Genomic DNA, 10,215 nt, shown 5'->3' with positions numbered 1-10,215 from the left:
AGTTAAATATTGACCGCACGTGGTACACAGAACGCACCGCAGCCTAGTGCGGCTCCCCCAACATAGCATTGCGGACTGCTCCTTTAACAATTGGTGACTTCCGCCTGAATGCAAAGAGTTTGATGCATCTGGTGGACAGAAGGCATAAAGTACTTTTTCGCAGCACTGTACCTTACTATAAGAAAAGAGAAGCACTACATGCAGAGCAGAACTGGTGCAGAATTAGTTTACATAATTACATTTTCCACATGAGAATAAGAATCAGTTCAGGGTAATAACATTCCATTGTTCATCAAATAAGAGGAAATGTAGTCGGCAGCAGTGGAGGAAGAGGGCAACGGTTAGTTGTTACTAGTTAACTAATTGTTCCAATATGTTACTTTCTGATTTAATAAAAATGAAATGCCATTCGTTTTTATAACCTTAAATAATCAATAATATACATTTTATTCTGTAAAAAAACATCAACATGCCTCATCTAAGAAAATCCCTAAACAATTCTCACCAAGACAGACTAGGCTGACAATTCATCAGTAACATTAGCTGTTGCTAAGTAATGATATCAATGGGAGGAACACATTTTATCAAATGGAGTTAAGGAGGGTTGTGTGCGCGCGCGCGTAATTGTTTTCTTGCATTTTACACAATCATTTTTTTGCAATGAATTGCTGTTCTGATCTGTTAGCAGGAAAATACACTAGAGCAAAAGCATTCATATGAAGGCCAAGTGTTTGTGTAAGTCTTGGTGTGTAGTCCATTGACCGACAGTGCATACAATATGATCCATAGTCCAAATGCAGTTACTGTCTGAAGGGAGATGATGTGGGGTCAAAAGTCTTAAAAAAAGGTCTTTCAGTGTTTTTTTGTCACCCACGTTGTCACTTTTGCCCCTCATTTGTCCAGACAGTCGCTGTGGTTGTACATCAGTGTTACATCGAGTGATCCGTACCATCGCTTGGATTGGAAGGTTGTGAACGCCGGGGGTATCCACCTGGACCCGACTCCTACCTGAATTCCTGGAGGGAATGAGATGCTCTCCTGCAGCCTCCTGAGAGTTGGAGTCCTGTGGGGAAGGCTGTGGCCTGAGTCCTGCAGGGCTGGACAGTCCAACAGCAGGACCTGATGTTCTCTCAGTAGAGGGGGAGGCCAGAGGGACAGAGGTGATTGAGTGAGGGGGGAGGAAGAGGGGCAAGGTCTTCAAAGGACCACACCACGTCCCGGGCCAAGGTGGACCGTGGTAGGGTGATATCAGCCTGGCAAGGGTCACCAAGTGGCACGTAAGGCACTAATGGTTCTAATGGAATCACCAACAGCTCATTCCTCAGAAGGCACTCCTCACGCTCACTCTCCGGCTCCTCACGCTCACTCTCCGGCTCCTCACGCTCACTCTCCGGCTCCTCACGCTCACTCTCCGGCTCCTCACGCTCACTCTCCGGCTCCTCACGCTCACTCTCCGGCTCCTCACGCTCACTCTCCGGCTCCTCAACCACCTCCTGGCTCTGCTGTCCTGTGGAAGTAGATCCTCTGGTGATTTTGTCTTCACTGGAACACAGGCCATCGCCTCCTGAAAGGGGTCACAACAGATCTGACACACTTCCAACGGTAACGGACACAATCCTGAATATATTTTGATACACACCAAGAGTAAAACAATTCTAAATATTTTAGCCAGAAGTAGGTGAGAGAAAATAAGTATAAAAAACATCACGTCTCATCCAAGATGGCGTAGCAGTCAGATGTCTTGTCATGTACATATATATACGTATTATTTTTGTATATATTTTGCAACCCACCTCACTTTAGAACCAGAACCCCCAACAGAAGCTAGCTAACTAGTTACTAGCTAGTAGTCAGTTAGCCACTGCTAGCGGTCATCAGCTAACCTCAGCCCGGTCAACTCCTGCCAGTCTGCACAGTGCGATTCAACCCAGGGCATATCGGACTGCTTATTCTCTCCCACATCTCCGGATTCCTACCGCAAGCTCTGAACCTTTACACTGGATCATCGCAGCTAGCTAGCTGCTATCAGAGTGGTTACTCCTGGCTAACGTCTCTGTCCCGAAGCAAGCAACAGTTAGCATGGAGCCCCTCATCACTGTCAAACACTCGCTAAAACACTTCAGCGAGCAGGCCTTTCTAAATCAACCTGGCCCGGGTATCCTGGAAGGATATTGACCTCATTCCGTCAGTAGAGGATGCCTGGTTATTCTTTAAAAGTGCTTTCCTCACCATCTTAAATAAGCATGCCCCATTCAAAAAAATGTAGACCTAAGAACAGATATAGCCCTTGGCACACTCCAGACCTGACTGCCCTTAACCAGCACAAAAACATCCTGTGGCGTACAGCATTAGCATTGAATAGCCCCCGCGATATGCAACTTTTCAGGGAAGTTAGGAACCAATATACACAGGCAGTTAGGAAATCAAAGGCTAGCTTTTTCAAGCAGAAATTTGCATCCTGTAGCACAAACTCCAAAAGGTTCTGGGACACTAAAGTCCATGGCGAATAAGAGCACCTCCTCCCAGCTGCCCACTGCACTGAGGCTAGGAAACACTGTCACCACCGATAAATCCAAGATAATTGAGAATTTCAATAAGCATTTTTCTACAGCTGGCCATGCTTTCCACTTGGCTACCCCTACCCCAGTCAACAGCTCTGCACCTACCACAGCAACTTGCCCAAGCCTCCCCAATTTCTCCTTCACCCAAATCCAGATCTCTAAGCGCTGCAAAATCTGGACCCCTACAAATCAGCTGGGCTAGACAATCCGGACCCTCTCTTTCTAAAATTATCCACCGCAATTGCAACCCCTATTAATAGCCTGTTCAACCTATTTCGTATCGTCTGAGATCCCCAAAGATTGGAAAGCTGCCGCGGTCATCCCCCCTCTTCAAAGGGAAAGACACTCTAGATTCAAACTGTTACAGAGCTATATCTATCCTACCCTGCCTTTCTAAGGTCTTTGAAAGCAAAGTTAAACAGATCACAGACCATTTCAAATCGCACTGTACCTTACCGCTATGCAATCTGGTTTCAGAGCTGGTCGTGGGAGCACCTCAGCCACGCTCAAGGTCCTAAACGATATCATAACCGCCATCGATAAGAGACAATACTGTGCAGCCGTATTCATTGACCTGGCCAAGGCTTTGACTCTGTCAATCACCACATTCTTATCGGCAGACAACAGCCTTGGTTTCTCAAATGACTGCCTCGCCTGGTTCACCAACCACTTCTCAGATAGAGTTCAGTGTGTCAAATCGGAGGGCCTGTTGACCGGACCTCTGGCAGTCTCTATGGGGTGCCACAGGGTTCAATTCTTGGGCCGACTCGTCTCTGTATACATCAATGATGTCACTCTTGCTGCTGGTGATTCTCTGATCCACCTCTACTCAGACGACACCATTCTGAACATTTCTGTCCCTTCTTTAGACACTGTGTTAACAAACCTCCAGATGAGCTTCATTGCCATACAACTCTCCTTCCGTGGGCGCCAACTGCTCTTAAAATGTAAGTAAAACTAAATGCATGCTCTTCAACCGATCGCTGCTCACACCTGCCCGCCCGTCTAGCATCACTACTCTACACGGTTCTGACTTAGAATATGTGGACAACTACAAATAACTAGGTGTCTAGTTAGACTGTAAACTCTCCTTCCAGACTCACATTAAGCATCTCCAATCCAAAATTAAATCTAGAATCGGCCTCCTATTTCGCAACAAAGCATCCTTCACTCATGCTGCAAAACATACCCTCGTAAAACCGACTGTCCTACCGATCCTTTACTTCGGCGATGTCATTTACAAAACAGCCTCCTACACTCTACTCAGCAAATTGTATGCAGTCTATCACAGTGCCATCCGTTTTGTCACCAAAGCCCCATATACTACCCACCACTGCGACCTGTATGCTCTCATTGGCTGGCCCTCGCTTCATATTCGGTCGCCAAACCCACTGGCTTCAGGTCATCTACAAGTCTTTGCTAGGTAACGCCCCGCCTTATCTCAGCTCACTGGTCACCATAGCAGCACCCACCCGTAGCACATGCTCCAGCAGGTATATTTCACTGGTCACCCCCAAAGCCAATTCCTCTTTTGGCTGCCTTTCCTTCCAGCTGCCAATGACTGGAACGAATTGCAAAAATCACTGAAGCTGGAGACCCATATCTCCTTCACTAACTTTAGGCATCAGCTGTCAGAGCAGCTTACAGATCATTACACCTGTACATAGCCCATTCAAGTACCTCATCCCCATATTGTTATTTTTTTGCTCCTTTGCACCCCAGTATCTCTGCTTGCACAGTCATCATCTGCACATCTATCACTCCCGTGTTTAATTGCTGAATTGTAATTACGTCGCCACTACGGCCTATTTATTGCCTTACCTCCCTAATCTTACCTAATTTGCACACGCGGCATATAGTTTTCTATTGTGTTATTGACTGTACGTTTGTTTATCCCATGTGTAACTCTGTGTTGTTGTTTGTGTCACACTTTGTTTTATCTTGGCCAGGTCGCAATTGTAAATGAGAACTTGTTCTCAACTGGCCTACCTGGTTAAATAAAGGTGAAATAAAATAAAAAACTATGCAAACTTACAATACAAATACACTACTTGTAGCATGATGTGTCCGACTGTACCTGGATCTTTGCAGCTGTTACTGATCGCCTGCTCCCCCTCATGGCGGCATGGGCTCAGGCATAGGAAGAGGGTCCTCAGAACAGAATGGGTTGTGGATGGCTCTGGAGGACAAGAAGTGGTGATGAAATGTCAGTAATATAGTTGCATTTCCCGCAAAGGGATATTTAAAGTATTGTATTGAGTAAAGCAGGCCCTTACCGGTGAGCCGTGTTGGGTCTGGCACCTCCGGTTTAGGCTCGACTATTGGGGGATAAGGCCGGGTCTGTGTTGGAGGGTCAGGGAGGGTTGTCTGGCTGATGGGGCCTGCAAAGAGGCTAAGGAAGGGTTTTTCCATGGGCTTGTTAGAAGCTGGTGCCTTACAACCTGGGGAGTTTTGGGAGTGTGAGGGAGGGTCGAGAGTGGTCTGGCTGATGATTCCTGCAAAAAGGCTGCAGAAGGGGTTTTCCACAGGCTTCTCGGGCTCAAGCACAGCCGTAACATAATACGAAGCCGGCCTTTTACAGCCTGCAGGAGGAGCAGAATCTGAAGGACCAAATGTAGCGCTAGGGGAATCTGGTTGGGTCTGTGTGGGAGGTTGGGGAGATGTCTGGCTGATGGGGCCTGCAAAGAGGCTGCTGAAGGATGGTTTCAAAGGTTTAGGAGATCCAAGCACAGCTTTAGCTGAATAGTAAGCCGGCCTCTTATAGACTGAAGGAGGATCAGGGGGCCGAATGGAGTCTGGAGGATTTAATGTAGTGCTAGGACGATCTAGTTGGGTCTGTATATCAGGGTGGCGAGAGAACTGGGTGATGGGGCCTAAAACGAGGCTGCGGACGGGGTTATCCACAGGCTTGTGGGACTTTAGAACAGCCTTAACTGAATAAGAAGCTAGTCCCTTACATCCTGGGGTGTTGATGGGCGAATTAGCAGAGGTCTGTATGAGAGGTGTAGTGGAGGTCTGGCTGATCGTCCCTGCAAAGAGACTGCAAAAGGGGTTTTTCACTGGCTTCTGGGCCGTAGAGAAAGCCTCAACTGAATAAGAAGCCTGCCTCTTATTCAGACGAGGATCAAACAAACTAATTGGGTATGGAGAAACTAATGTAGTGCTGGGGGGATCTGATTGGATCTGTGTGGGGAGTGTGAAGGGATTTTCTTCAGGCTTCTGGAATCCAAGCACAGCTTCGACTGAATAAGGAACATTTATCTTGCTGCATGTAGAATTTAGGTGTGGATCACGAGGGTGGATAGAGTCTGGAGGAATTAATGTAGTTGTGGGGGGGATCTGGTTGGGTCTGTGAGGTCTGGCTGATAGAGGCTGCAAAGAAGCTACGGAAGGGTTTATCTAGGGGCCTATGGGACCCAAGCACAGCCTCAACTGAATAAGAAACCGGTTCCTTAAAGCCAGAGTTTGGGGGAGGATCAGGAGACCAAACGGATGCTGTAGGAGGGGCAATTTCCTTCTCCACGACCTCAGCTGACACTTCCTTCTGATACACGGTGGTACTTTCCTCAGCATGTGGCTCAGAGGTGCATGAGCTGTTGTAAAAGTTTGGCCTGAAATCCAGACAAAATGTAGCCAATCAATAAAACACTAGTGAATAACGTTGATTTACTATCAAGTGTAAAATGTAACGCTCAACCACATACATACACTACTATTCTAATACACCACTGTGGGGGGCTTACTATTCTAATGCACCACAGTGGTGTAGGGGGCTTACTATTCTAATACACCACTGTGGTGCGGGGGGCTTACTATTCTAATACACCACTGTGGTGCGGGGGGCTTACTATTCTAATACACCACTGTGGTGCAGGGGGCTTACTATTCTAATACACCACTGTGGTGCGGGGGGCTTACTATTCTAATACACCACTGTGGTGCAGGGGGCTTACTATTCTAATACACCACTGTGGTGCGGGGGGCTTACTATTCTAATACACCACTGTGGTGCAGGGGGCTTACTATTCTAATACACCACTGTGGTGCGGGGGGCTTACTATTCTAATACACCACTGTGGTGCGGGGGGCTTACTATTCTAATACACCACTGTGGTGCGGGGGGCTTACTATTCTAATACACCACTGTGGTGCAGGGGGCTTACTATTCTAATACATCACTGTGGTGCGGGGGGCTTACTATTCTAATACACCACTGTGGTGCAGGGGGCTTACTATTCTAATACACCACTGTGGTGCGGGGGGCTTACTATTCTAATACACCACTGTGGTGCAGGGGGCTTACTATTCTAATACACCACTGTGGTGCGGGGGGCTTACTATTCTAATACACCACTGTGGTGCGGGGGGCTTACTATTCTAATACACTACTGTGGTGCGGGGGGCTTACTATGCTTACTATTCTAATACACTACTGTGGTGTGTAGGCTAGTAAAAGAAGGACAATACTCCTTCGTGGGAACATTTCTCAGGTTCCGATGAGGACTTAAGCTATTATAAGCTTAGGGTTACAATTAGGATTAAGGGTTAGGGAAAATGAATGACAATACATTTTCGGTCCCCACAAGGACAGTAAAAGAAACATGTGCGCGTGCACTCGTATTCTTAACCTTAGGGGATTCAGGAATATGTCAATGACAGGCTTCGTCTCCTCAGCTGTCGCCGACTCCTTTGTGGCCACTGGCTCCTCCATGCCAATTGGCTTGTCGTTTTTAGCCAGTTCCTCAATGTCCTTGTCCCTCTTCAATGCCTGCATAGGAGACATAAGCCCTAGTTAGTAGATAATGGTAACAGGGAGCACCAATATGTCAGTCTGTGTAAGAGCAGGAGTGTCCCTCAGGGTAGACAGTTACTGACTGCCTCCAGTAGCTGTTTAGTGAGCTCAGTCAGGGGTTCATGGGAAAACCTGCACTGGTCTCCTTGGTAGCACTTCTCGTAAGTATGGAAGAACTTGCAGGGGAAACTGTGGGTACTTGGTTAAGGAAATAAAGACAAAACATCTGCAGCTACCCCTACGGCAGCCATTTTGTTGTTAAGTTAGTATTTTGAAGTTTTTCACAAAATATAACAAGAGGTAGAAGGACAGATACACAAGGAAACAGTACTAAAAACAGAGTACAGTCATTTCCCCCCCTCACCCACCCAGTGGCAACCACTACATAAGGGACATTTAGAATAAGCTGAGAAAGGATATTGTGCATGTATATGCAGCTCTCTCCTTTCGAACAGGATCCCTGGACGTAGAATTTACACACTTCGTTGATCGAGTAGTTGACATCCAGAGCATGTTCTAGCTGGCAGTCAACACCCTGCAAAACAAAATAAGTTGGGGTCTCTATAAAAATGGTCAGGCCAGTGACAGTATTTACTGTAAAATAAGTAAACTTAAACATACCTGACTATCATTTGAATATATTGGGTTTAGGTTCAATGACAATTGCCCATTAATATTGTTACAATTTCTAATCATAAAATACAGAAACCTGCCTTTATGCAGTTTCCCCTGATGAAATGTCGACAGATTAACCTTCCGTCAATCTCCAAAGCATTCTGGTCTTTGAATTCCTTTGTCATGTTCTTCTTCCCCTTTCCAGTCAAAGTTTCCTGTGAAAATGTACATTAGACTGAAATTACTGACTTGGGAACCTTAACTGTAACCGAGCACATCGTAAAGCTACAAATTACATTTCTATTGATATTGACAAGGAAATATGCATGATTTCATTTTGAATTACCAGTGTTAAACGTACATCATTTGGGAACTGTCGGCCACCTCTAAGTGACCGGTCAGTGCCTCGCTTTGACCAATCACCTCTTCTGAGAAAACCGCCCCTCTTGTCACAGCCCTGGCCTCTATTGCTCCACTCTCCGCCCCTGTTGGAACCACCTCCGCCCCTGTTGGAACCACCTCCGCCCCTGTTGGAGAAGTCTCTGGGCTGGTTAGTTCCGCGTCCACCCATTCCGGTAAAATCCCCAACCCTCCTGGCAGAGTTTCCCCCTCTGCCTCTGGCCTGGTTGTCAAGTCTCTGCTGCTGGGGCTCCCGTCGCTGTTTCTTCTGCTTCCGTCCTTTCTTCTCGTTTACACCTTGAACATCCTTGTTCTGATCAGGATCTGTGGAAAAAAGTTAAATGAAATTAATATCCTACACACCTTTTAAAGTCTGAATGCATTGCTAATAGTAAAGGGTTAATCCATAAAAACCCACCCTTCTCTGTAGCATGACCTGGGGATGCACCCTCCTTGTGATCACTGTAGAAGTGCAGGTCTCTACGGAAGTCAAAGCCTGGTTGCTCGAAATCACACTTCACCACGTTGTAGTCTCGGGCCACAGAGTCAAAGTCTTTATAAGATTGTGATGGGCATTTATGGAGGTGCCACAGGGTTCAATTCTTGGGCCGACTCGTCTCTGTATACATCAATGATGTCACTCTTGCTGCTGGTGATTCTCTGATCCACCTCTACTCAGACGACACCATTCTGAACATTTCTGTCCCTTCTTTAGACACTGTGTTAACAAACCTCCAGATGAGCTTCATTGCCATACAACTCTCCTTCCGTGGGCGCCAACTGCTCTTAAAATGTAAGTAAAACTAAATGCATGCTCTTCAACCGATCGCTGCTCACACCTGCCCGCCCGTCTAGCATCACTACTCTACACGGTTCTGACTTAGAATATGTGGACAACTACAAATAACTAGGTGTCTAGTTAGACTGTAAACTCTCCTTCCAGACTCACATTAAGCATCTCCAATCCAAAATTAAATCTAGAATCGGCCTCCTATTTCGCAACAAAGCATCCTTCACTCATGCTGCAAAACATACCCTCGTAAAACCGACTGTCCTACCGATCCTTTACTTCGGCGATGTCATTTACAAAACAGCCTCCTACACTCTACTCAGCAAATTGTATGCAGTCTATCACAGTGCCATCCGTTTTGTCACCAAAGCCCCATATACTACCCACCACTGCGACCTGTATGCTCTCATTGGCTGGCCCTCGCTTCATATTCGGTCGCCAAACCCACTGGCTTCAGGTCATCTACAAGTCTTTGCTAGGTAACGCCCCGCCTTATCTCAGCTCACTGGTCACCATAGCAGCACCCACCCGTAGCACATGCTCCAGCAGGTATATTTCACTGGTCACCCCCAAAGCCAATTCCTCTTTTGGCTGCCTTTCCTTCCAGCTGCCAATGACTGGAACGAATTGCAAAAATCACTGAAGCTGGAGACCCATATCTCCTTCACTAACTTTAGGCATCAGCTGTCAGAGCAGCTTACAGATCATTACACCTGTACATAGCCCATTCAAGTACCTCATCCCCATATTGTTATTTTTTTGCTCCTTTGCACCCCAGTATCTCTGCTTGCACAGTCATCATCTGCACATCTATCACTCCCGTGTTTAATTGCTGAATTGTAATTACGTCGCCACTACGGCCTATTTATTGCCTTACCTCCCTAATCTTACCTAATTTGCACACGCGGCATATAGTTTTCTATTGTGTTATTGACTGTACGTTTGTTTATCCCATGTGTAACTCTGTGTTGTTGTTTGTGTCACACTTTGTTTTATCTTGGCCAGGTCGCAATTGTAAATGAGAACTTGTTCTCAACTGGCCTACCTGGTTAAATAAA

The 10,215-nt window shown here is 46.5% G+C and overlaps 1 protein-coding gene across 1 annotated transcript; it reads right to left on the bottom strand.

Moving 5' to 3' along the window:
* Positions 1–412: 412 nt before the first annotated feature.
* Positions 413–8,954, bottom strand: LOC118940116 (uncharacterized). Its single transcript, XM_090204768.1, has 9 exons — positions 8,786–8,954; positions 8,315–8,691; positions 8,067–8,183; positions 7,774–7,888; positions 7,486–7,544; positions 7,190–7,329; positions 4,838–6,172; positions 4,639–4,740; positions 413–1,564 (listed from the first exon to the last, which is right to left on the bottom strand). The coding sequence occupies exons 2-7, from the start codon at positions 8,537–8,539 to the stop codon at positions 5,851–5,853; spliced, it is 978 nt and encodes a 325-aa protein (XP_090060894.1). The 5' UTR covers positions 8,540–8,691; positions 8,786–8,954; the 3' UTR covers positions 413–1,564; positions 4,639–4,740; positions 4,838–5,850.
* Positions 8,955–10,215: the final 1,261 nt, after the last annotated feature.

The sequence above is a fragment of the Oncorhynchus mykiss genome, chromosome 17 (genome assembly GCF_057628025.1).
Source record: "Oncorhynchus mykiss isolate SJ-2025 chromosome 17, ASM5762802v1, whole genome shotgun sequence".
Lineage (NCBI taxonomy): Eukaryota > Metazoa > Chordata > Actinopteri > Salmoniformes > Salmonidae > Oncorhynchus > Oncorhynchus mykiss.
This window is presented reverse-complemented; position numbering and strand designations above follow the sequence as displayed.

What these genes read in the sequence shown, in the direction of transcription:
- LOC118940116 (XM_090204768.1), bottom strand. Translation starts at nt 8,539, where the DNA reads ATGGGTGGACGCGGAACTAACCAGCCCAGAGACTTCTCCAACAGGGGC. An exon ending in ATGATGTACGTTTAACACTG is followed by an intron (nt 8,184 to 8,314) that starts GTAATTCAAAAT and finishes ACATTTTCACAG; the next exon opens with GAAACTTTGACTGGAAAGGG. An exon ending in TCAGGGGAAACTGCATAAAG is followed by an intron (nt 7,889 to 8,066) that starts GCAGGTTTCTGT and finishes TTTGTTTTGCAG; the next exon opens with GGTGTTGACTGCCAGCTAGA.